Below are 27,090 nucleotides of genomic sequence, written 5' to 3'. Positions count from 1 at the left end.
AAGGTAGTTGTGAAGCTCAGGCTTGTCAGCTCAAATGGCATTTAGTCGCCTCCTTTGCAGCTGATGGAGTAATCAGCCAGAAGGAAAAGGCATAACAGTGCTGAGAGATGGAACGGAAACTTTGAGAAGTGGGATAGGACAGGAGAAGGAACAGGCAGAGCCCAACCTAGCAAAGCACATCAGTATGTACCTCACTTTTTAGTGGGATTATTTGTATGCCTGAAGTCAAGCTGAGGCCTAGATGATCAATCAGCACTTTAAATAGTGCTCAGGGTTCACATGTACACAAGTGAAGGATTTCTTTTTTTTTCTTTCTTTTTTCTTTTTTTTTTACTTTTTTCTTTTTTTTTTTCTTTTTTTTTTCTGAGGAGAAATTTTCTGGGAGCTGCAAGAGGCTGTTGCAGAAGTGTTGCTTTTTGCTTCCCCAGGCGCAGGGACATGGGAAGGCACCGCTTGTTCCAGCAACCCTGTGGAGCCCTGCAGGCTGCGCTAGGATCCCCTGGCAGTATTAATCTCTGCAAATCGCTACAGTGCAAGGAAATACTTAACAGGAAAACACCAAAACACAGAGTCTTTTGAGTTCACTGCAGTCTGCTCAAAAGCTTGTTGGCATTCATAAATACCTTAGTTCTGTTGGTGAGGGACAAATAATGCCTTTGTTATCTTTTATAAGTTCAATAATTCATAAGAATTTCAAGTTTTATTCTTAGAAGATGTGCAGTAAGAGCTTATTTCAAATACAGAGAGTTTGTCTTTAGGTCGAAAAAGAAAGGTCTGCCAAGCTCATCTCTATTTTAAGACTGTAAATGAGAGATATTTGAAATAGATTATTTAACAGGCATCCAGCCCTTCCCCTGGAAAACTCCTGCACACCGAGTCACTTGATGTTTACTAGTAGGGGCTGTTAGTCAATGGTCAAGGCAACACAAACCCACAGGGGGTATCTTCGGTAGAAGGCAAAACTTTTATTAAATGAATCAGATGTCACAAATTAACATTTGCAGCTGAGAGATGGGGAATCGTATGGCAGCTATAGGAGCAGTAGAGGAATACGCAAATTTGTCCTGGATACTGTGGAAAGGCAGACAGCTCTGTAATAATAATTACTTTCAACTTGTCCTAATCATGAAAAATCAGCTGCATAGGATGTGCCTACTACTTGTTGCCCTGGAGCACTCTAATGGTCATTGCACCAAAGGTGAGCCTACATCAGACAGAATGGCCATCAAGGTATCAATCTGTTCCATACCAAACAGCAAAAATCTCACTACTGTATCATTCGGTCAGGAAAAAACCCAGTCATTTAATAACTATGCCAGACAAGTTGACTATCAAGGAGGGGGGGGGTGTCACTTAAGAGCCTGAGCCTTTGTCACCTGGTTTCTTCTTGCTTGTCTTCTCTATCATTGTCTCCACAATCATCGCTGTCTCTTCGTACGTCTGAATTCTGTCATCTGAAAATTTCTCGATGGACTCCACCACCTCCACCTTCTCGTAGCTCATGGAGCCAGGCAAGCCTGCTTCCCTGAACAAAAGGCTCTGCTTATCTTCTCGGTCATATTCTGTCTCTCGAAGGACTCCTGGCTCAGTTGGGCTTATCAGGCCAGGGGAAGGAACTGTCTCAGTCTCAGAGATGTCCACATACTTTGTGATTTGCTCAATTTTTCCTCTTGTTTTTTTTCCCCATTCAAGTATGTCTTCTTTCTCTTCCTCTTTCTGTTTTTCTTGGAGTTCAAACTCTTCCCTCCTTTCACAGATACCCACCTTCTCTTTTTCTGATGGTTCAGCAGGTTCTGGCAGCTCTGGTATGGGCTCCACCTCACCACCGTTCATCACCTTCCCGTTGCTGGTGGAAACAGTGATCACTCCCCCAGCTGGGATGGAGAGGGCCAGGATGCAAGGTTCTTCATAGCCTTCCTCCCCTGTTACCCGCACATAACGCCCATTGGGATGGGCATCAGGTTTAGGCTCTGGTCTCTTGTAGACTCTTATTTTCTCCCTCACAATGTTACACAATTTATCGAAGGCTTTACTTATCCGGGCTCCATCAGGCACATCCTCTGGGCCTGTCTCTTTTTCATCAAGTTCTAATCCTTCCTGCCCAGGTTCACATGTGACTGGGCCTCTGTGCCTAAACTCCAGCTGATCTTGGTCAAAATCTTCCAGAGTTCTTTCGTACATTCTCTCAGGCGAGAGGCCATCAGTTATGTCTTTAGACATCAGCTCCTTTTTCCTGGCAATTTTCTTTGTCAGAGCTTTTTGTCTGGGCTTTACACTGGTAATGTCTTGCATGGCCTGGGTGATATCTGGGGAAAAATCAAAACAAAGCAAACAACAAACAGTGCTGAACACAGTCGCTGCGAATGCTAGACCTGCCTCGCACCCTCACTGCTGCAGGTGGAGAGCTGAATGCAGCAGCAAATGCGAGCACAGCTTCCATCAGTGCATTAAACAGCCTCTTCTTTTGCATGGGTCCCCTCAGCCAAGTAGCCATTTTGCATCTGAGGTGGCCACTGCAATACGCAGTCTGAGGACAGGACAGAGAGGCTGTGGATGCCCCCTCCCTGGAAGCGTTTAAGACCAGGTTGGATGAGGCTTTGGGCAACGTGGTCTAGTGGAGGGTGTCCCTGCCCATAGCAGGGGGGGTGGAACTAGATGATCTCTGAGGTCCCTTCCAACCCAAACCATTCTGTGATTCTATGACAACTGTGCCACACAAAACATTCACCTATCAGGCCTGCATTAATGCTCAGCAGGAGCGCTCAGCACCATCCTCCCAGGCATTGTGACAAGGTTTGGCCCTGTTAACTAGACAAGAAACCTTGTCTCCTAAGGCAGAGAGTGAAGCCAGGTGCCCAAAGTTAGAGGCATGGCCTGGCAGTAGGACTAAGTTGAAATAACTTGCCTGGCTTTTACAACTCCTGCTGCGGTTTAGGGAGGAAAAAACACCCCCAAAGCCCTATTTAAAACCTTCCTGCTGAATGAAGCGTGGCTGGGTGAGCAGTCCACCAACTCTTCCAGCACTTCCGAAGAGGGGCTCAGCAGGGGGATGCCTTGCCTTTGTCCCAGGGAGGCTAAGAGTGAGCCAGGCACCTCCCCTCATGGCAATTTTGGCTATGGGCAGATGCAGGGAGCTGCATCAGGAGGGAGCAGTGAGCGGCTGGTGAGCACAGAGCTAAGCAGCTGCCCAGCCAGCGGTGCGATGCTGCGGAGCAACATTTTGGCGTCACTCGAACACTTGATGTTGAGCTCTATGCCCATGCAGAGGGAACCCCTGCCCGCCGGCTGTGTTTCTGATCTCCCAGGCAGTCAGTAGCCACAGACTCCACGGCAGCTCAGCAGCAGCAGGAGCACGGGCAGGCTACTGATTTCCATGGCATGAACAGCTAGAGCAGAGGAGGCAGAGGTTGGTACTGAGAATTACGGAAACAAGGGGACAGACAGATATTAATATGCTTTCCCACAGGCAGCTGTTTTGTCCCATGTCCCAGGTATAGTAACGCACACAAAATGCCCTGTTCGCCTTGCAGGTGTGGTTAGAGATGGGCCGAATCCTCAGCGGGTGTAAAACAACACTTTGCAAGACAGTAGTTATTTACAGCTGCTGAGGATTTGGCCTCAGGCATTATGGACTCATTTCATAATAAAACTGCTACAGTTCACAGAGCAGTTGTTAGAAAAATTACAGCTGCACTCCAAAAAAATCCTCACTTGACTGTTTAGCTCCATTCTCAGGGCAGTTTGTTGTTATCAAAACCCCAGTGAGCCCTGGATTTAAGCTACAGTAAGTTATCCCAGATGTTAGAACCTACAGCACCTTTCTGTAAACCAGCACTCCTCTTTGCTAGAGAAGCCTTGCTAGTTTAGTCCTGGCCATTTCCTTGCCACCAGGTTTACAAGCATCCCAATTCTAACAAGCAATCATACAATGTGGAGGAAATACCATTCAGAGGAAACCGGGCCATGGCACAAAAACAGCTCCAAAAAAGTGTCCTCTGCCTGCAGCATTCAACACACCCTCTGCATGTAACTAAAGTGTGGGCCAATGACTCACAAGTCAGCACAAAACCCTCAGCTCTTTCCATAGCTTCAGGTGCCTTTTGACTTTGCCCTATTGATTGGCATAAGTAGTAAATTGCAGAAATTAGCAAAGAAACTCTTTTGCTTGTGGTTTTGGCTTTTGACAGCTTGTCCCAAAGCCAGCTGAGGTAAGCTGAAATCGCTGCATTTACTTAGCAAGCCTGGAGTCAGGCTGTCATGGCTAGTGTTCGCATGGAAGACAAAAGTAAAACTAGCTTAAAATACAATGATGCTGCTCTTGCAGATACAGGAAAACATGACACAGGTTTACCTCTTCCCCTCGAAGCCTGAGGCTGGACAGGTCTATAGATCTGTGTGAAGAGTGTGACTGGCGTTCCTGCTATAGCAGAGTTTAACCTGCCGGAGAAGACACGCATCGGTCAGATCTCTCCCCATCATTTCCATCGAGAGCAAGTGAAATTGTGCAAAATGAAGCATGGAGGTTAAAGAAATGTATTTCTCTGTGGTGAGGAGTCAAAGAGAATGACAGGACCCTGTTTCTTGTCTGGGGAAAATCAACACTGCCACAGCACCTTCGCAGGAGTTCGGCTGGGTTCCATCAGCAGGAGATGTGGGATGCTCCATTAGGTAAAGTACACCAGTAATTAAAACCCATAGCAACAAGTCTGTACTTTAGCACAGCACTTTGAAAGGATGGGAAGATTTTGGATGGGCAAACAGTCAATCCACGCCTTTCAGAGGTTAGTAAGATCTGTACAGTAAAATAGGAAATTTGGTAGCCGTTACAATGTTACCTGCACATGCCTGACTTCAGAAGGGCAAGAAGAAAACTGAGCAGTCTTCCTTGGAAAATATTTGAGGAGTCAGTGCTATTAAGGGTTAAAAATTAAAACCGAGAGGCTAGCCTATATGCAAACCATTTACTATATCTGTGGCCTTTCCAGTCTGCTCTGTCATAACTTGAGATATTTTGGCCTCTAGGAAGGATATACATGCTGTGTAGCTATGCAAGAGAAGCACAATTTGATTTTCGGTGCCGAGATTTTCCTGATCGGATATCCCTAACCAGAACGCAGCGTCCAAAACAAGACGCTGTAAATTGATGAAATATCTGTTCCCCACACGTGAGATTGACTATTAGTGAGTGTCCTTCCCCTGCATCTTCTGGACCACCCAGAGGAGCAGTTTGGGAGCTCAGGAGTCTGGCCCTGCTGCATCTGCCTGCACAGGCAGCATGGGGCACTGCTGTGAAAGCCCAGCTCCTTTTCTCGTGTGAGGCTGATGGTTGACATTAGAGGGAGCCAGCGCTCCTCCGTAGATTTAAATGCAACCCAAATCACTGCAAATTTCTTGTAATCTACTCTTTTCCCTCCCACTCCGTGCTGTGAAGAATGCATTGCTTTACAGGACAGATGCCCTGTCTGAGCCCTGTGAGACCTACCTGCCTGTAACACCTCAGCACGCTTCACTAACACCCGGTGGCGGAGAGAGCATTCAAATTGCTTTCGTATGCTCCTGACCTCTGCGCACTGCTGCCAGGACAGTATGGAAAGGAATCTGTATGGAAAGGAGAAGCTCAAAATGGCTCTGACCTTTTCCCTTGGCAGAGGCTTGACCAAATTTTGCATCTGTTTAGATTCATGTCCCTGGATATCTACCAGTGAAAGGTGTGAAATGGCCATAGCTTTGAGTGGATCAAATGCCCTTAAAAATACATTTTTCAAAGAAGATAAAAGAGATCACTGGCCCCTTTGGTCCTGAAATCCAGCCTTACCTGCTGTCCTCATTCTCGATGATACGTTTGTACCGTTCTAGCTCGTTCTCCAGGGACTGCTGGTAGATCACCAGCTGGCGGCAGTCAGTCGTGTACTTCTCCAAGGTCCTCTCGGCCTCCTCTATCCCCTTCCTCAGGTTTTCAATCTGCTCGTTGTAAAGCTGAATTTCATCATCGTAACTCTCCTGGGTGTTTTTAATCGCTTGCTCCAGCATGGTTGTCTGGTAAACAAAATGGGTGGGTGAAAGAAGCAGCTCTGAAGCGTTCAGCATCTCTGTATATCAAGGGTAGTTAAAGGCAAGACGTTTTATTACAGTGCATGAGGCTACACTGCTGAACACAGCAGCAGTTTCACTGCATTTGTTTAGTTACGCAAAACCAGTAACTCCTTCTCCTCTCCTTATCTATCCCAAGGCTTCTGCTCCACTATAACCATGACAGGATCAGCAGGAACCAGAGGAACAGGTGAGAGAAGTCTCCTTCCCCATGCATGCAAGGCTGGCTGATGTCTCGCTGCGTGACCTGCAGCTTAACAGGGAAGATGTGCCTGGGCAAAACAGGTTCTTCCTTCTCTGTGGTCTGCAGACCAAGCACTGAAGGTTAAGGAAGGGTCTTTTTTAAAATAAAAAGCTTCCCTTTTGAATATAATTCCTCAGCTTTTTTACTTTAGCGATAAAAATAATCGCTGTGCAATAAGGCCACAACGCCAGTCACTGGAGTGCGCATCAACCAGGAGGTGGCGATGAGTCCCTTGCAAAAACAAGGTGCAAGACTTACGGGTGGGATATTTTGCAGTGTAGTTCTGCTCTCAACTTCTTCTGCTATTTTTGACTATTCTATTTCCTTTATCACTTGGGATTTTTTCCCCCTTTTCAAACAGCTTTTAAAGAGACGAACTCACAAAAAGCTAATGGGGCAATAACTGACTAATGGATTCTTTAATAATTGATTTATTTCTATATGTTACAGACAAGATTTTCAAAAACCTTTTAAAAGCCTAAATTTAGGAGCTGAGTGCCTTGGCATTAGTTTGATTATATCGCAGTGTACTAGTGAACCAACAGGTTCCACAGACCCCGTTATTGTTTAGTGCTCATGAGGTGAGGCCGATAACCTCTCGGCAACGTGGATATCAGCTCCAGAAACAGGAAAGCAAAGGAGCTCGATGGCACCTCAGTCATCAGATCCAGCATTTGCCATCACAAGCAACCATCTCATTGACCTCCACTCAAAGTTATTTTACTCTTTTAATCTCAAGGCATAAGAATGAATGAATGAAGTCTTTCTAAATGGGACATGAAGATTTAATTTTGAAAGCAGCATGATTAATTCCCCAAAGAGTGCCTCTCTCCATCTGCCAGCAGAAGGCTGATTTTCTCCTCTTTTTTTTCTGTATTGATTCACTATCTCACTTATCACTCTATTGATCCTCCCTAAGGATCAATACATGCACCTTCCCAGAGTGCATGTGTCCTTTCCACCAGAGCACCAGACATGAAAAAGAGACCAAGGAAAAGACCCGTGGGTAGCACTGTCCTCGAGTGCCCCAGTGAGAGAAGTTAGGCTCAGGAAGTTAAGAGCTGCTGCTATGGCTGCCCAGAGTTGTACAAAATCCCACCAAAAGGTGTTTAATACCAGTATATCACTTCCCCCACCACAGACAGACAATTCAAGGCACAAAGGAAGCTGTATTTGGGGGCCATAAGGTCATCATTCTCCACCTAAGAAACATTCAACCACATGGAGGTAGACCTGCCATTGGCAGTTATTCAGGTCTGGTCTATTCACTGTAGCCTTTAGCTGCTCCTCCATCTCTTGCCGCCCTCATCCCTGCACTGCACGCTCACTCAGAGACACTGGCTGGAGGAGGAAGGTTGATTTATGGCAGGTTTGGCTGGGAGATGGGCAGGAGCAATGAGTGAAAGTCTTGGCCAGTCATTTTCTGCAAATCAGAAATTGGCAAAAAGCAGTGTTTTTTTAGTGCTGGTAGCGTCTAAGCACAGGAGGCACCTTGACTTAGTGCTTAGTAGTGACAGGGGTGAACACAGGATGCCAAATGTAGCTTGACACCTGTTTCAAAGGATGTTCAGTTCTGATTACAAAATCTGTCCAGTCATTCTCACAGCAAGCTCAGCACTGGATGTGGCACTGATGGAAAGGACTGGGCAGAGCCCTGAAGGTCCCCCATCATTTTTCATGGAGCCAATTTCCAGCCTGAGCTCAGCAAGTAAGAAAGCAAGACCAGCCCTGTGTGACTTTTCCATCCACGACCTCCTGCTGACTCTATCCTGCAGGAATCCAGTTGCAAAGTAGAAACTTTCTCCCACCAGCTACTCTGAGAAGCAGAGACAGCTTCATTGTGGCTACAATATCTGCAGCCTTCCCTGGCCATCTAAACATGATGATTTAGGCCAGTGAGAGAAAAGGAATGAAACAGCTGAATAAAAAGTTGGAAAACTAAAATGAAAACACACCTTCAAGTCTCCAAGTCAACTGAGTTCACAATACCCTGTTAAAGACCATGTGACCATAAAAAGAGCAGAGTTCATCACCACTACAGTTGTGTTTATGGCTAGTGATGGCAGTACCTCTGTCTGCAGTTTGTATTTCTGTGTCTGTAGCTGGCAGAGGATGCTCTTGTATTCCTCCAGCTGGCTCTGCAGAACAGGGATCCTCCTCTCCGCTATCAGTTTTTCCTGGTTGGAAGAAAACAACATGTGTACAGGAAAGTATGTTTCACTCTTAAAAATAGCCAAAAGAAATTCTACTACTGGAAATGAACTGTAAGGGCAAACAGAAAATGCCAAAAGACAAATAAAATGATGGCTTAAACCTCAAGTAAACCCCTGTGGCATGGCTTTAAGAATAAAAGATGACAGGACTGTAGAAGTACAACTTATGTTGAAATTAGACTTTGTAGATGTAGCTGTTCATATCTTCTTCCAACTAATAAATGTTCTTGGCATAGCCACCCATATTGGTGGGAATCACCAAGTTTTCATCTAGTCTGTAGCAACTTATTTGATTTACAAATTTTCACATCTTGCCCCTTCAGGACAAGATTTCCAGGATATATACTTATATATCCTGCCAGCTCCTCCTTAGATAGGAAGCACAAGTACTTCAACAACCTTTGAACTAGCCCTTTTTGGAGCTAATACATACGCTGAGTGCACCTGACTAACGTAACCTCTCCTCTCCTGATCTACACAATTTTCCATAGTTAGTTAGTTTTTTCTCTCATATTTAGCATTCAGTACTTGCAGTTGTTGCAGTTTTCGCTTAACCTTGGAGTGGGAGTTAGAGGATCTGGGATATTTCAGGAGTAAAAATTGTCTCTTTCTTCCTTAGAGCAGCATGTAGTTACCAAAAACAATACTTACTTCACATATGCCAGTAGTTATAGGGGACACACGAGGGGTGGTCTGGATGATCTGCTGCAAAACACTGACGTAGGTCTGGATTTCCATTAGGTTCTGTGACCAAGAAAAAACATTTTCTTGGCATTTTCTTCAACTCAGAAAATGCCATAGCAAGGTGCTCCCTTCAATGCACTCCACTTCTGGGGCTTATGCCTACATATTTATTTCTTTCAACATATAAAAGGCCAGGTCGTGTTCAGACCTGGTTTTGGAATGTGGTTTTAGACCAGATTTTGAGTGCTAACAGTTTCATCATGCTGAGGGTACATTACAGGCATTTGGCTAAGTGACAGTATAGTTCACAGTCTTAAAGATTTCATGATATACAATTTCACAGGAGATTTTCAAAATGAGAACCACAAATACCTTTGCATGAGGTCCAAAAAAGTGAGCCTCTTCTTTCAAAAGCAGCAAAGAAGGGACAGTGCCTGATCCCAAGCCTCACAGCTCTCCCAGGAAGAAGGGGGCTGCATGCAGGCTTGTCTGCCGATTAACTGGAATGCTCTGTCCCAGACAACTGGGCATCCCCCTCTGATGAAAAGCAACAGCTTCTTAGCATGAAATACAAGACAGTTTGACCAGCACGTTGGGTTGAATCGTGACAACAGGTCAACAAAGTCAAGACAATGCTACAGCTGTAGGCATTGGACCCTGAGGAAGTCAATTTGGATGCTTGCAGCCATCCAGCCGTTGGGCTTGACTGCAGCTGTTGTGCCCACTAAAAATACACCGTGCTATATTTACCCACCAAACCACAAACAGGATTTGCTTTAATTTGCCACTGGAACAGATCATGGAGAAGGGTAAAGTTTCACCTAAGTCTCCAGAAGGAAGAAGATAGCAAATTTAGCCTGTTACCTTCTTGTATCTGTCCTTTGTGGCATTAATGTCATCCTGTAGGAACTGGGACTCGATCTGCAGCTCCAGGTTGCACAGCAGTGCTTCATCAGCTTCCTGCAATGCAGAGACACACAGCATGGTCAGTACATACAGCTGGAGTGCCAAAACCGCAGCAGCCACTTAGCCACAACGTGAGTCATTGTACATGTATAGCAACCTGTGTGGAGAATTAAAGCCTACTGGGAGAAACAAAAGTATTATGAAATCAACAAACAACAGGCACCTTATTCATCATGTTCTCCTATTGTACATGCTGCTTTTCCACACAAATATAATTTATGATACAGTTTGACACTGGCGCTGTCAAAATATGTTTACCATATGCTTTATGAATGCTGGGAGCCAAGTCATAGATGCTATGAAATACCAGTCTTTGAGTTAAAAGCTTGCAGTGGTGCACGAATCTTAAACAGAAGACATCAAGGCATTGATTTCTCTAGTGTTCATGACAGGACCTGAGGTATCCTGACACCTTTTTAATATCCCCAATAAAGAATCCCTTATAAAAAACCCCCAGGATGGTCCAAAGTATTCTCCCTCCTTTTGGTGTGTTCTCAAATATCACAAATGTTTGTCTATTTGGAGTCATTTCTGGAAATAAAAATGACAGATGAGCAAGCCCAGAAAATAAGTCAGTTTGCTGCAGAAGTTTCTAATACATTGGGATTTGTGAGAACAAAAGTTCATAAAGTCCAGTTAATTCAAAGGACAAGGTGCATGACTAGCAATTGTGATCTCAAAGGACATAGGTATGAGTGACACTGGTATATAAATCCAGTAAAATCTCCATTTCTGTTCAAAGGTCTAAATTTAGGTATTTCCTATGTTATGTTATTTATTACAAGCCCTTGAATATACAATAATTTCCATGGAACTTGGCAATATATTTTACAAATATGTAAGTGTGAAAGGAACATCTTTATTCTTCTACATAATGCAAGCCCTTTTGGTTAGGTTTATCACTCATACTGTAAAATACTGCTTTTGAGAAAGTATCTTGAAAATTGCCAACAATCTTCCTTACACATCTACAAAACTTGTAAGTTCTTCTGCCAGTTTGCAATTTGCCTCAAGAAAGTCTTGATTTCTGCATTTAACTAAACAAAAACAAAACCCCCCCAAGGATTTAAAGGTTTAAAGGTGTCCCTTTAAAATTACCTACATGCCACTACTAGCTGCAAATATGCCTCAGTGAGTGGATCACAGGTTGCAAATAAAAGACTGAAATCTATGGAAGCAGCATATGACTGGTAGAAGGGGTTTTTTCTTTTTGCACATGCACAGCATGCGCTATTCCAAAAATGTGTAGATGTTAGCTGTCTCATTATGCTACTGAGCCTCCCAGCCAGAGACCTCTCCAGCAGTCTCTCTGCTTTGTGAGACAGCAGCTGATTCAGATACATCCAGACCAGCATATTCAGAGCCAGTCATCAGGAATGTCCACTGCTTTTCTGCCTTCCTATTGAGAGGAAGATCAGCAGGACAATGGCCATGTTGGGAGGTTTGAAGGGAGCCAAAAAAAGCCCCCGGGTCCGTAGATAATACTGATAAGCAAATATTTCTGCACGTAATAGGCAAAAGCAGCGTTCGGCTTTCCAAATGTTCCTTCAAAGGGGAAAAACACTTTTGCTTCTATTCCCTGCTTTCAGGTAGACCAGCTTCATTGACGATGCTGTATATCAGAACAGTGCAGTGCCTACGCATTTTCTTCTGAACTTCACAGTATTTGCTGTTTACTCAACTTCAAAAATACATTCTGCTTTAGGTGCTGATTCCAGAATGTTGATCCATGTGCTGAAGCAGTATTTTCATTTGCCATGGAAGAGAAATCCCTAAGATCTCTCCAGAACCACTGTTCGCTCATTTTCCAAACTGATTCTCCATCTGTTGGAAAAGGCATGAGTTTCCATCTGCACATACAGGTTTCAGGCTACATCTTGGGCACTGTACAGAAAATCAGCTGTGTTCTCTCCAGCATTTGGTGCCCTAATACAAGGAGCTGCTAAAACAGGGGCAGCCCGGAGGCAACTTGGGATAAAAACACCCTCCACAGCTCAAGATCTTGTCAGCTGTGCCTGGGGTTGTTGAATCAATTCACTTTTCTTCAGCCACAGGTTGGCTGAAAGGAAGTGTGAAGATGGCCCCACCAGCTCCAGCTACCCCTTACAAAGTATCTGCCTCTGCAAATAGTTTTTAAGAGCTTGCAGGGTGTCCAAGAGCCCTGCTAGCATACTGAAAAATAGCACTGATGCAGAATATCTAGAGCTAATTGGAAATAGAAATGCTAAAACACACTTTTTAAATTAATAAAACATGCATGTCATTGATATGACAGTGCTTAAGCAGAACAGCTCCTGCCATTTGTAGTGAGGAAATAAAAAAAATAAATAAAATCTCTATGTAATCCACCTGTAATTGTTTCCCAATACAGAAGATGAAGGACACACTGTGAAAAATACAACTGAGGAAAGATATAATACAACTTTCTTCACTCAGATGAAAGCTAGTAGCAACAGAGGATGAATCAGGCTTTCTCAGTTTCACAGACCTGGTTTGGAAACCTCCTAAAAATGTTAGTAAACTTTTATCTTTTCTCTAAGCCTTATTATTATTATTGATGTTGTTATATCAGGAAAGCACAGCTTGATAAAAACATTCCTCATGTTTCACTGTGAAGGAAACACATCAGGGGGGTTTGTGGCTTCTGTTTTGTTTGGAAACTGAATGGAAAGCTGAGGGTCTGTCCTGGGAAAGGCTGACTATATCCTGCAAGGGACTGAGGAGCTTTGAGACCCACCAGACTTCAAGTCTTGGACACACTCAACATTTTTCTCATGCTTTGATATCAGTACTAAATATACTTTACTACAGTAGCTGTATGGAAAAAAACCAGGGGGAACAAGGTATTTAGCAACAAATATGTTCTCTCTGGTCATATTCCAGGCTGTTAGATATGTGTGTTGGCTGCACGGTACGACTAATAAACAGGCACTTCCTATCTCAGTGTGCAAATTCTAATTTACTCAGAGAGAAATTGTCTCCTCAGTTAAAAAAAAGGGTGTTAAAGGAGTTAAAAAGAATTATTAAAGGCATCTGAACATGTGCCAGATCTTCAGCAAGGGTAAATTTGCAAAGTTCACATTGGATGTGGAAGAAACAACACGTATTTCAACCCTGGGTCACAAAATGAATGCAGGAGCCATTTGCTGATGCTCTGAAAGGAGTGTTATCCAAGCAGATCCTCCTAGTCCTTGGTCTTACTGAAAAATTAATGAAGTCTTAAGCACAGCTAAGGTTGTGGGCTGCAGAGGGCATGTGCTACATGACCAAAATCAGGAGGACTGTCCAGAGCAGGGCACTACACAGTGTGTATGCACACGTCGAGGCTCAGCCATTTGCATGAGGCTTTGGGAGGGGGATGGAGTGGAAGAAGAACTTTTCATCAATGCATAATGACAAGAAATGTCTTGCTCTGACATTTATCTTCCCACTGCTTCTTCAAAGCAGCCTGCTGTAGTAAATGAAACCAAAGGAAAAAAAATTATTAAGACCTTTCCTTTTCTGTTTTTCCAAGCTTACCTTATTAAGGCGTTCAAGAGTTTCTTTTAGCCTCTGCTGATATTCACGTTCATTTCTATACCTGCAAATAGAACAGAAGAGGTAAGTTCAATGGTTCATCCTTCTGCAAACTGCATTTTCATCTGCACTATCATGCACAATATATGCTTCACGCTAAAGCAGAAGATAAATCTTAAAAGGGTCGAAGGGATTTATTTGTTAGCATTAAACACAAAGGTTGCAATTTAACATATTGATTGTGTATGAATAATGTTGTATTAGGATGCTTTGATGGATCAAGCTTTGTGTCCTCCTTAATAGCAATTCATATTTCAGTTTGGTTAAAATCGTATGTGAGTCTTAGTAAGGACTGCATTTAGCCAACTATTCTTATGCGTTTATAAAATGTCCACAAGTGAATAATGTGCACGCTCCTGTACTGAGTGAACAATGGAGGTATATTGTGTTTATCTTTGATTCGAAGAAATAGCACATATTCTTTATGAATTAGGGCTCTGTATTTCTATGTTAGATACAGCTATCTGCTAGAAAATCCTTTTAGCTGCAGAGTACAAAACTTCCTAATTGTTGATTATTGCTGTTTATTCCCTTCCCTAAATAAACTATATATAAAATGTTTAATTGGAGATATGATTTAATGAGATCCCATTAAAAAAACCAAAACAAAACCCCACAAAAAAACCAAAAACCAGCCAGAAGCATCTTACAGTACAAGGCAACGAAACTTTGCCATCAGTACTGAACAAGTGGCTCATCAAACTCTATCTGCTGCCAGTGCCAAAGTACGTAAGTACGGTCTATTCCTTTTTATCCCTTTGCTTTCCCTAAAATAATAGGGATACAGAAAGTTGTCATTTTCTTGTTTTCCACAAGAAACCCTCGTGGTGGGTGACAAGTCAACTCTGGTGGTGAATGTCTTTCATTTGCAATACAAGCAATGGACATCAACACACGCACAAACCCTGGCTGAAATTCAGAATTGAACATAAACCCTTGTCTGTCTTTTGAAATCATCGATTCAGCCCAGATACGCTGGTGACATCTAAGGGACTTGCTCCAGTCAACAGGGAACTTGTCAGTTCCCGGACTGAACACATCAAGGATGAAGTTGTAACTGCTGTGTCAACCTCGATTCTTTCTTTTTATCTCCTGAAGGATAAACAACCAATGTTATTCTCATCTCTTTCAACATGTCTTGGAAAGCTGAAGGGATGGGGGTCACTTGTGAACTAACCAGGACCACAAAAGAATAACTTGGCATAACAAAGAAATAGACTCAACTTGGTGCTCTGGTTTCCCAACTTTCCCTTCTTTTGAAATCCCATAATACTAGCAGGGTTGGTCACTGGTCTGTTTTCAATTCTTACCATGAACACCAAAAAAACAAGTGAAAATTATGAGGTTTTATTTCATTATCACTCTTACAAACTGCTAGGCCTCCTCAGATGAAGTGCTATTTTCTGACAAAACTAAAACAATGTCTTCTTGCCAAATTGTATTAACACCGGGTTCACTTCCAAGGTACAACCAAGAATACTCAGCCTCAAAAGCGAGACTGCCTTTGTTGCTGTTGTTTATTAAGTAGCTCACCTCCAACCAGTTTTCTATCTTATAAAATTCTTGTGTGCAGTTGACAATAAACACTTTGTTAACTTAGATACTTTCTGACAACTGAGCAAGAATGAAGCAGATTGTGGCAGCTTGTGAAAATCAAATATACAGCTACAATAAAAGGCTAGATTTGCACTCCTAGTAATATACAGCTATCTGATAGAGCCAGGGTTGAAACCTCAGCCCTAAGGTCATTCAGACCTGCTCAAATCTGCCTAGTTGCTATGTCCTCACTCAAATATTCTTTCAATGACTGACATATTCAGCTACATTTTTCTTCACTTGCAAACAACCCAAATACCTGCTGTGTCACACAGCCATAAATCCACCTGGCAGCCTTGAGAGAGGTAGTATGGTGTGATTATCCTTTGAAGGAGGATTGCTTTTAAGTGATGTTCAATGTACTCCAGAAGCTCAGTGCCAGAGGGCTAAGACCTTTTAGAAATGCTTCAGAGACATCACGATGCCTCTGTGCCTGCTGAAATGTATCTAATGTAAGTGCAATGGCTGACAAATTGCAGCCCTGTGATGCTTCAAACCTGATTTCAATGTGCAATTAGCTGGACATGTTGAAAAGAGGTCAAACTTTTCTTAGATGGTTGTTGGTCAGCCTTTCCCGGGCCTTAAAAGCCATGAGGTTAATTTGTTTTGTTTTTTTTAAAAAATCCTTCTCACCTAGTCAAGCAGCTTTAGTGCTGCAACAACCCTTTTTGGACTGTTTAGGAAAAAAAAGGGATATTGATTGTTTTTTGCATAGCAGAAAGAAAAGAAATGGGGTGGAGGGGACTGACATGCTCAAAGAAAGCAGATCAGAGCTTTAAAGGTACCCATTACCTCACCTCTCTTAGGTCAGCAGCTCTCTGTTGGGGTACTAACAGATTTACAGGTATTTGTTAACCCCTTTTAGCCCCCCTACAGCTCGGGGCACTGGTGTGGTGAGACCATCACGTGTGCAGGAAGGAAGCCCACTGCGAGGCTTCTTTCTCCACCTGGAAAGCACAGCTGCAGCAGCACTGTAAATCTCTTTTCCCATCCCTTGCTGACAGGCAGGCTGTGCTTGCTCTTGAAAGATGGGGCCAGGGCAAGGCCCTTTTTGTTCGGACCCAGCCTCTGCTGCAGTGCAAGGGCTGGCTCCCCTCCAAAGAGGAAACAGTCACAATACATCCTTGCGATCCTCAGTGGCTAGATACTCAATGTGGTGTCAAGCCTGTGTTTCTAATATTAAGAGAAATGCTGCCTCTCTGTTGAACTCTACTGAACTCTTCCAGCAATATATGAAGCCTCTTGGCTTGCCACAAGCTGAGGTTAAACTTTTCTACTACTTTTCTCCTTTTCATATTCCCTGAGGTACTTCGCTAGCCTTGTCTCAATAGAGACAGCAGTAACTTGGGTGCCAAAGAGAGCACAAACTGCAAAATGCTGGTCCTACAGGGATGACAGACAGGCCAATGCTGCTTGTATTTTATACCCTGAAAGCTAGGATGAGTCCTGTGAGAGAGCTCTGCTCTCCTGATTTACGAGCAAAGAAGCAGCAGCAGCAGCCACAACCCCTGCGGACAGGGCTTGAAGACGGCTTTGCCAATGGTCACCAGCTACAGAGTCCCTATTGCTCCACATACCTATCATGTTTTCCTACTTGTTTTCATTTCCTCTCATGGGCACTGGGTCTCCACTGCGGTCCCAAAGGATGTCAAGCGCATCTGAGCATCATCACAGGGTGCAGCTTAGAGAACACAGTGCCAATTTCCATGTCTAGCAAATTCCAGGGAATCATATTGCATGCAAAACCCACAAGATTAGCAGTGAATGATTTTTAAATGAAAGGATCGATTAGCAAGACTTTTAATTTCCGAAGTTAATTAATCCTGTTCAGTCAAGGGTGCAAAAATCTGGGTTTCAGCATCTTTCCTAATATCATGGAGAGAGAAAGACAGTCCTTTCCCACAGTGAAATACAACATTGCTATAATAATGATGCTCAATAAAATTAGCATAATTAGTCTCTTTATGAGATGCATCCAAACAATTCTTAGTGACGCTTTTTTTGCAACTTCATGAGGAAGAATTCTCCACTGGTACAGAGTCTGAATTATTCATGTTAATGTGAAAAGCTATAAATGTGGCTATAGAGGATTTAAAAATAAATTTTAACATAAGATCTATTTTTCAATGGTTCATGCACATCTAATTGTACAGAGCCAGTAGTCTCAGGCCCTACTGCGTTTAAATGTAGCTTTAAAAGGTCTACTTATATAAATGCAGCTTTAAAAGGTTTACTTATAGATATAAATCTATTTCACAAATTGTGAATGTGACTAAAAGAATTGGTTGTAAGAGCTAAAATTCTTTGCATTAGTGAAGGACACAGGCATTTGTCAATTAATTGGTACACAATGCTCCACTTTAAGAAATTTTGTTCATCCTAGTGTGCCAAAAGTAGATGCTTCATGTTTCAAACTGAAGCAAGAAACTCGCACTGCCTGCTGCTGACTGAGAGCAGACCCAGGTAGGAGAGCAGGTCTTCAGCACAGGAATGCTTCTGGCTTCAGAAGCATTGCAAGGCCCTAACACGGCACTGAAGATTATCCCTCCCATGTTTTGTTTAGAGAGCTTTATTTATAAGTTTAAGTAGCTGAAATCATAGCCATCAGGATGGCTTTGAGCTAGAAATGGGGTGAGAAGGCAGAGTACACGGCATCAGAGCACTGGCCTTGCTTTAACACCTGCAACTCAAAACCTAACCAATTTTCTTCAGACTCTGAAGAAACTTTCATGACTGTCTTCAGGTCAAATTCAGCAGCTTCCAAGAGAAAAAATAAAGCCCAAATTTACTACTTGATGTAAACTGAAGGCCACTTGGTTAAATAGCAGCCAACGCCCTTAAGTTACGACTGTTGTTGGCTTGGATATAGCCAAAGACATCTGACAATTTCCAGCAGTAAGTCTCAGTGAACCTGGCTATTATCTGCTGTCAGATGAGAAAGAGAGATCAGGGTATTTCCATAGTTGTGCCAAAGCTCACAGCCCCCACAGACTGTTTGTGTGGCAGCCACATTGGGTTGGGAGATATTATTTTTTAATTAATTTTTTTTTAGCTGGCTCGTTTTCTTGATTCAAATCTCAGGGTGGCAGAGATTCAAACCTCTCCTGTGAACACTCACAAAGTCTCCTTGTGTAATTAATTAAGCAAAATGGCCAACACTACCTGTTGCTGAAGGGAAGGGACCACACATGTCTGGAGGCACTTGCATGCCTCAGCCCCCAAGGCTCCTGCTCTTTGATTTATGGTGCCACAGAGCTTAAAGAGAGGTGAAGTCAAGGGAAACCGTGGTTTAGTAGCACGAGATGGAATTAGTGGGATGCAAAGAAGAAGAGGAGGGTAATTAGGCAAATTTCACATATCAGGCAAAAAATTATTTACTTTCTTTTCATCCTGCATCTGTAGTGGCTGGCACAGACTGGCCCAGGTGCCTCACAATGCCTCTAAATAAAAGTTTCACAGAGATGTCCCGTGCATTTTGGGAAGTGTTTGGGGTCATGTAACTCTGTACTGCTCAGACACAAGACTTGCTTTGAGCTATTTGTTTTTTAATTGGGTTATTCTCTCTTTGCAGCTCAGAGTGCAATCCTCCTAAAGCTAATGATCAACCAACAGGTGCCACAGCAAATACCTGCTGCTATAGAAGGGAGAGGGCAATTGCCCATCTAGTGGCAGTGAGACTGTGAAATGCGGAGCTGGAGCTCCCCAAGTCCTGGCACCTTGCTTTTCACCACAGGCTTACATGCAGTCCCTCGCTGCAAGTCTGATACACATGGAGAGGCATCACCCGTGCACAAGAAGCAGCTGGTGACACCAAACCCATCCTTACTACAAAGATTAACTATGGAAACAATACCACCTATCTTCCTCTGTTCACTAGCCTTACTTGTTGCGGTACTCATCGAGCATGCGCTGGGCATCCTTCTCCTCCCGCTCCAGCTTGGCTCGGTCGGACGCCAGCTCCCGCATTCGCTGGCGGTTGAACTCGATCTGCCCAGCGAAGGCTTCATCCAAGCCCACCAGCTCATCCATGCGCTGGAAGGTCTCCAGCTGCTTGCGTAGGATGGTGTTGCGCTGCTCCAGCACACGCGCCCGGTTGATGTAGCTGGCGAAGCGCTCGTTGAGCTCCTGCAGGTTCTCCAGGCCCCGGGCTTGGGCCAAACTGTCGAATTCGGGGGAGCCTCGCAGTTCATCGTAGGCATCCGACCGCTCATACTTCTCCTTGCGCACCTCGCGGAGGAAGCTGCTCCTGTACATGGTTTCGGGGGGGCTATATGGTGCTGGGGTCCCCTCTTGCGTGCCTGCCTGTCTCTCCAGTTTGGATCTGAATTATGTCTGGGGGGTTTGGTGAGGAAGAACTGAACATAATCACCCCCCAGATGATTAGGGCTTGTCTCCAGGGCAGTTTGTGGCACTAAAGGCATCATCTACAGCAGTGAACTAAATAAATCCCAATGGCCCCGCCTCGGAGCTGCCTATCCAGGCGTCAGCAGTTCAGAAGAACAGCGGGTATGGCGGGGGGGGGGGGGGGGGAAGAGGCTTTTCTTTTTGAGCGTTGCAATTGCATACGGCCAAAATAAAAGAGAGCAACGTCCAGCTTTCGCCCGGTGGATTAAAGCATTATCCACAAACAACAAAACGAGCGCTTTGCAGTTTCACAGGCTGAGCTCACAGCCTTTCGTGGCTGTGCTGGGGGGGGTGAGCTTTGTCCCATGGTGGTTTCCCCAGGGCCGTGCGCAGAGGCCTTCTGCTGAGCCAGGATTTTGGTGTGAGTGGCTGGCACAACTTGATTTTTGTTATTTGACAGTTTTGCAATCATTTAGGATGATGGGATGCTGTATAAAACTCAGTGTGGCTCCTGCTCCAAGTACAAGATTTGCTCATTTGGTTCTCACTTCATGCTTCTTCGTGTCAGCATTTTCTGCAGGTTACTTCTACCTGGCATGAGAGGCAGTAAAGCAGCAGTGGTGCCAAAAGACTCATGCTTAACAGGGCCCTGGTGCAAGGCATTTCCTTGGGGACAGCTAAGTACCATGTCCTCTCATGACTCAGTGGACACACCATATTATCCCACGGAGATCCACCATCCTTCCTTCCTTCCTTCTTTTCACTCCCACCATAATGGAGTCTCGTGTGCTGCCATTCCCTGAGAGGCTTTAATTTCTCTGGAAGTGATGGATATATTTCCTCTAGCACTTTTTCTCCAGTCTTTCCCTTTACAAAATCCTGTTTCTTGGGCCTGTTCTTACAGAACCGCATCTATTCACCCATCTGAAAAGCCCAACACAATCCATTGCTGAGATCTCCGTTAATAATTAATGTAAAAGTCACCCTCATTTTTTAATGCGCACATCTTATATGAATATTTAAATCACATGTATTGGAACCTTAATGTAGAGTGGCCTCACTGACGGCAAGTGCAGAGGCAAAGAAAGAAGCTGGGTGCTCAGGCGACTCTAAAGTTTGGGTTCTGTGTTATCGAATCTGAATCAAAAGGAGAAAAAAAAGTTCACTAGAAGTTTTCTGCATCTTCCCCATTCTGCTTCAGGTTATTTGGAAGTGCAATGAGGAAAGATCAAATGATCTTTCAGAAAATCAAAGTAGGCTTTGCACATGCATCGTGCAGCTCCACACACAGCCTCTGAACTACATAAATAGCAAAACAGGGGTAGACTTTTTAGAAGTGTTTGAGATCTTTACATAGCAGTGGATGTGAAACCACTGCTTTCCATGCTGCACAAACACATCAGCATTTGCAGCTCTTTGGCTGGACAAGCCTGCCCAGCCAAACAATGTAGCTGAGCTTTTTACAAAGTTAGTCTTCCAGAAGAGATCAGAAAGTAGATTCTGCTGGATTGTGGGCAGCGCATTTTCATGGCAAGTGTTTCTTAGGCTTTAGATAGCCTTTCAGTACAATAATAGCCTATGTGAGTACTATCCCATCCCTCTCTCCGGGGCTGGAAGCAGCCCTGACTCCATGCTGACCACATACCTTAACTCCTTAGGTAATAAAATGAAAATTTCTGTAGAGGCCTCCTTGCGACCCACCACATCCCTAAACAGAGCGGTCTGTCTACGGGGGAAGCCTCGCAGTGCCAATTGTTATTATTAAAATTTATCCCATGCTTTCTACTAGGAAAATCTGGGTTTGCTATAATATGTATTTCTGTATGCTATAGCATGTTTTGCTATTACGTGCATTGCTCTAAGGTGGGATTCCTGACTCCATGAGATCTCACCTTGGGCTGTTGCCTCTGTTGATTTGCTCTACATCCTGCTTTACTGGGGCCAAAGCAAGCTTACATGACTCAGGCTCTGTGCTCTGTGTTAGTGACTTTTTATGATGGAGGCTCTGACTTTAAGTGGCTTAAGGAGACACCTTGGCCTCCAGACAGCTTGTGAACACTCAAATGCAGCAAACCAGAATGAGACAGCCTGAAAGAAAAAATAGTTTGGCCTAGACTGCAACTGTTATTCTTCTTTTCAAACAGAGAGCATCAAAAACACCAGAGAAAAATCAATCTGCTCCTGTTATGCACTGAATTATTTGGCTCATCTAATGGACCACCAAGGTGAATTTCTTACAGACAACTGTTTCCTACTCAGAGATGGCTCAAAGACTGAAAGGTTATCTATACACACAATGAAGCGTCTGACAAACTGCTGCTTGGAAGCTTTTAAGATTTAAATCAGTAAGTGTATATACAAAACCACTTCTGTACAAAATATGCACTCTTTTTAATCTAATGCCTGCAGTATTAATAAGAAGGAACATAAAGAAACAATTTGTATCTTTCCCTCTTTGTCTCTATAATACGAGTGACTTGTTCTTCCAAGAACAAAATCTGAAGGCTGGCTCTTTGCAGTTTAAAATGCGCTATATGATACATCACTATTGCCCCGGAACGAGTGTTTACCTACCACTGCACAGCCCAATAAATCCTTGGTACAGTGGGTGGTTTGTTCATTCTCTAATTGCTTGTATTGCTATAAACTCCTTTGCAGCCCATCTTGGCTATACCCTTATGCACAATATGAGTATATTTTGGCAGTGCCATCAACCTGCTTGTACTCCTTACTGCTCAGCTAAGCCAACATTAAGTTCTCATGCTAAATCAAAGCAAATGAAAAAAAACCAATCCAGATGAAACTTTACCTTTCTGCTAAGGCCCAGCCTTAGTGGTGGTCTGCCAGGTTGGTAGCTGAGCTTGTGCTGGCCATGGCTGCGGGGCAACCTCGCGGCCCCTGTGCCCTCCTTACCTGGGGGATTTCCAGCTCTGCTCCTTCACTCACAGGTAAAACCTTTTTGACATTGGTAGGTCGAGACAGATCCCCACAAGCAGCCTGCTCAGGTTTTTCAAATTAATCCTCCAAGCTCAGTAATAATACGACAGCTTGTTGGTCTGTCTATTCAGCTGCTATGAACTGATGACAGACAACAGTGGGGCTCTACCAGTACAGTCCAGCTGAAGCACTCGGTTCACTGTTGCTGTCTTTTCAAGTTATTTTGCTTATTCAGAACTTGATGCTTAAAAGCCCAGAGTTTCCTGTTCCTGTAGTCCATAACAAAACTTCAGAGCAGGAGATGCTAACGAAATGAGTCATGAGCATTTCATGGCAAGGCCTCATTAGATGGCAATTCAGATTATTCTTCATTTTGAGAACTGACACTTAAAAGCCACATCCGAGTACATCATGCCATATGGCTGAAAAGAGCTGCTGTGAAGGCGTTCAAAGCAGAACTTCTTTGTGAATATGACCTATGAGGAAAATAAAATTAATTTGTGCTGATTAGCTTTAAGGAAGACTCAAAGGGACACATACTCAATTATGAAAGTCCAGCACATTGAAAAATGGTGGGTTTTTCTTTTCCATGTCCATAGGACAAGAAATAGTGAGTTTAAACTGTGCAATGTAAGACATAAATGAGTTATGAAGAAATTAGTCTAACTTTTCCCCTAATGAAGAACAGGAAGTAAAAGATTGCAAAATCTCAGTCACTGAAGCACTTTAAAGATCAGGCTAAGCAAACATTGTCCAGGACTGAGGGATATTTTGTTCATCCTAGCTTAGGAAGTAGAAGAGTTTACTGATGACTGTCAGGACACTACAGGGAGGGTCCTTAGTGGCCTCTTAGTGCCCACAGAGCCCTGGCAATGATTTCTGAGGTGTCTCCCAGTCCTGTGAGATCCATACTTTGTAAGTGCCCCTGCAAGCAATCTATGTATTTGCTTTAGAAATCACTCTCTGGTGGGTGATTTCCATGCAGTGCATCACAGCTAGATGCTGACTTGCACCCTGCTTTTGGACTTCTCCCCCACAGATACTCCTACCCCTCCAGGCAAATCCATAAAGGTCAAGGCTCAAAGCTGAGTTTTAGCTATAATGTTATGCAGCTCTTCACAAAAAATGTGATTAAGTACCACCAGAGGGCTGTAGTCCTACAGCAGGAGTAGGCTGTGGGTTGGAGATTGAGTACCATATGCACTGGTTTCTGACATAAGCAACACCAGTGATTGGTGCTCTGCAGTATGAAACAAGCTGGGTTTTGTCCTTACTGAAATAGTAGGTGTGCTGCAACAAGCCGTTGCTTCTGCTCAAGGGGACCAAACCCTGCTGGGTTCGAGATCAGTCCCCTTATGGTGGTGAATGTGGTTCTGTAAACGTGTGCATCTGCTGCATTACTCAGGACACACAAGCTCCAAAACCAGCTCAAATCATAAAATGGTTTGGGTTGGAAGGGACCTCAAAGATCATCTAGTTTCAACCCCCCTGCCATGGGCAGGGACACCCTCCACTAGACCAGGTTGCCCAAAGCCCCATCCAACCTGGCCTTGAACACTTCCAGGGATGGGGCCTCCACAACCTCTCTGGGCAGCCTGTTCCAGTGCCTCACCACCCTCACAGTAAAGAATTTCTTCCCAATAAAATGCTCCAAAGTAACAGCAGACCTGGCAACTAAGTTTCCCAATTGCAGTGTTAGGCATACAAGCTTTACCAAGTTGAGAGATTTCCTCCCCCCTCCAATTTTGGCTATCAACCAGAAGAAACACCACTCTGAAAACAGGGTAAATTCTCAGGATTTCATTTTTCATTTTCTACTTTCTTTTTAATCTAACCACTTGGGGTTTTGTTTCTCTTTCTGAATAATGCACAAAGCAGCAAAGGACAATATATCAAAAAGAAATGAGATCTCTGGAAGATGACAGTTGGTTTAGACCTCAGACTCCTGAGAAAAACTGGAACTGGAAAAAGCAAGAAAAAGTTTGAGCTAATTGTAGGTAGTGCTCCTTCCAGCATCCAACATCTCCTGGCTAGGGGCACAGGATGGCCCCTACCCATATACCTCATTATTTAACAATATTGGTTATTTGGAAGAACAGAATATTTTTTAGATACTCTGATATGTCTGCAAGTTTTCATCCTGAAACTGCTGAAAATTGAAATATCAATTTTGTCTTTGTAGAAATAACATTTGTTTGTTATGATGTTGATTCAGAAAACTAAACTGTGACTATTTTCTTGGTACTTCAGAACAAAAAACAACCTATCTGAACAAATCTTGTTTTTCAGAATGGCTCTTGGGAACAAAATATTCCAACCCAAATTTTCCCATGCGAGCTTAAGGTTTTTCCTATTTCCCTTTTTGGGGGGGGGGGGAAACATTGTAATTGATACATAACTTTGATGGGGCCAATAATACACTTCACAGTGTAGAACAGAAAAAATATAGTTTTCTCCCTGAAGAGTTCATAATACAAGGAAAGAAAAGACATAGCATGCTTCATAAACCATATGGCCTTTCCTTCCACCCAGGAAAAACAGAGTACGAAGCTCTATTTTCTGATAGGGTGTTTGTTTGATTTCCCGTGGGGAAAAAAAGAAAAAAAAGAGAAATAAAAACCCAAGAAAATGTAGTTGAACTGAATCTGGACTCCATTTGAGCCCTGTAGGCAATAATCTGAATTCCTGTAACAGACAGAACAAGGAAAACAGGAGCCAGAGGAGATGTACTATCTGTGCTGGAAAACATACCCTCAGTAGCAGAACTGGGGAAGACCCTGAAAAGGGGTCAAAGGATAAACTTGAATTGGGGGCTGCTATACAACAGCCATTTGCATTTGCCCATCTGGCTGTTTAGGGAATGCTACTAATGGTGATGTAGAGCTGGTTGTATCTCAGCAGTGATGGTGGTGGGAGGTCTGGCTTGGCAAACAGGATCAGGAGCCTCCAGCAGACTGGGGAGAGGGGAGGACAACAGCTTGTGGTCCCACTCCTCTCCTGCCCCAGAGGTGGCTCAGGGTAAGGATCTTGTTAAGGACAGACATTGCCTTCAGCCACCTTCACAGAGGAAGAGGAGTGGGACCACAAGCCATGCATATTCCAGCACACATGCAAATCTCAAAAGCTGTCTCTGGTCCTTACAGCTACCAGAGTCACCTGCCACCCAGGTTAAACTAGCCTTCAGAGCTGATGAGCCCTTCCTGCCCAAAAAAAGGTGTGAGGAGGCCAGACACTGGCCCCTTCCCTCCCCAGCAGCAGCAGGAGTGCACACAGCATCCCTTCCTTGCCCCTGATGCCAGCAGCTGTTCTTGCTTTTTTCCTGCCTGGGAGACCACAGTCTGAACCCAAACAAGTGGCAAATGACAATGTTTTTCCTAACAGCATCCATACAGGGGGGTGTTTGCTCACTTTAGGGAGCTACTGTCAGCTGCGCCTTCTCAGCAATGTCTCATCCTGATGCCGGAGCTGAATACATAGCCCCAAAATGAAATGAAGCATTACGCATGCTCAGCACAGAGAAGACTGACAAATTTAAACACATGCCATTGATTTTTCTTTCCCCTCACCCTTGAATATTTAGCAGAGAACTGCTAAAATCCTGCCTCAAGTTTCTGGAAGTTAATAAAACTAGGTAAGATGCTTCAGTTCTCTCCAGTAGCAAATATATAATGAAAGGTACTGAGCAGGCCTGATTTCTACTGGATCACGTCTTCAGTGCATCATCATGAGAATGAACCAGACAGCTTCTAATTCAAAAAGCAATTTTTAAAACCTGCTCTGTCTTTCTGGACAATCACTCAGCCATTCAGAGCTGTCAAAGGCAGTGTAGCAACAGACTGAAACAGAGAGAGGGAGAAGTAAACAACCCAAATGTTTGTATCTTGGGGACAGGAAACTGAGAATTCATGAATTGCAACAAACCTGATCAAACCAAGAAAAGTTTAAAGAAAATCACACCAGGCACATGGGTAGTGTTTTCTTCTACTCTTTCTGTGATTTCTTTTCATTGAAAATGAAAGGGGAAATGTTATAGCATGCAATACATGCAGAAGGATAAACTAAGGAATTTTGAGTAAACAAGAGCTTAAACAACATAATTATTTCCCTTTCTGTTCATATTACTTTTCAGCCCTTCTTGCCAGGAATCTTATTAAACAGAAAACATTATCAAGCACTTTGTTAGTTATTCCTCACTAGAAGTTCAGAAAACAAAGAGACAATATCTGTGACTGGAGTAAAAGACATAAATAATGTTTTTTAGAAATGAAACCTCTGCTATTGTTGAAGCAACAATACATCTCTTCATTGCCATCCACGTCGGTTGCAATGGTACAGCAATCAGCTTGTTATTGTTGCTATGGTGTAAGACTGGTTAGAGGACATGCAGGCTACAAATAAAGAAAGAAATTAGTTGATGCATATTAGGGAAAACATCAGCTA

At 43.6% G+C, this 27,090-nt stretch overlaps 1 protein-coding gene across 2 annotated transcripts in view; it reads right to left on the bottom strand.

The window, feature by feature from the left end:
- Nucleotides 1-350: 350 nt before the first annotated feature.
- BFSP1 (beaded filament structural protein 1) overlaps nucleotides 351-27,090 on the bottom strand; it is a 31,999-nt gene continuing 5,259 nt past the window's right edge. The window contains exons 2-10 of one of the 2 annotated variants that reach the window (XM_075749721.1): nucleotides 26,921-27,038; nucleotides 19,253-20,850; nucleotides 13,717-13,777; nucleotides 10,096-10,191; nucleotides 9,199-9,291; nucleotides 8,404-8,511; nucleotides 5,816-6,036; nucleotides 4,352-4,437; nucleotides 351-2,306 (exon numbers count right to left, since the gene is read on the bottom strand). In XM_075749721.1, coding sequence (XP_075605836.1) covers nucleotides 1,354-2,306; nucleotides 4,352-4,437; nucleotides 5,816-6,036; nucleotides 8,404-8,511; nucleotides 9,199-9,291; nucleotides 10,096-10,191; nucleotides 13,717-13,777; nucleotides 19,253-19,623 — 1,989 coding nt within the window. In that variant the 5' untranslated portion in view covers nucleotides 19,624-20,850; nucleotides 26,921-27,038 and the 3' untranslated portion in view covers nucleotides 351-1,353. Of the gene's footprint in view, nucleotides 2,307-4,351; nucleotides 4,438-5,815; nucleotides 6,037-8,403; nucleotides 8,512-9,198; nucleotides 9,292-10,095; nucleotides 10,192-13,716; nucleotides 13,778-19,252; nucleotides 23,256-26,920; nucleotides 27,039-27,090 lie in introns of those variants that run through there. The other variant, XM_075749719.1, reaches the window with a different exon arrangement.

Source organism: Balearica regulorum, chromosome 3 (assembly GCF_011004875.1).
Source record: "Balearica regulorum gibbericeps isolate bBalReg1 chromosome 3, bBalReg1.pri, whole genome shotgun sequence".
NCBI classification, from domain to species: domain Eukaryota; kingdom Metazoa; phylum Chordata; class Aves; order Gruiformes; family Gruidae; genus Balearica; species Balearica regulorum.
Note: the sequence above shows the minus strand (reverse complement) of the source record. Positions and strands in the feature narration are given on the sequence as shown.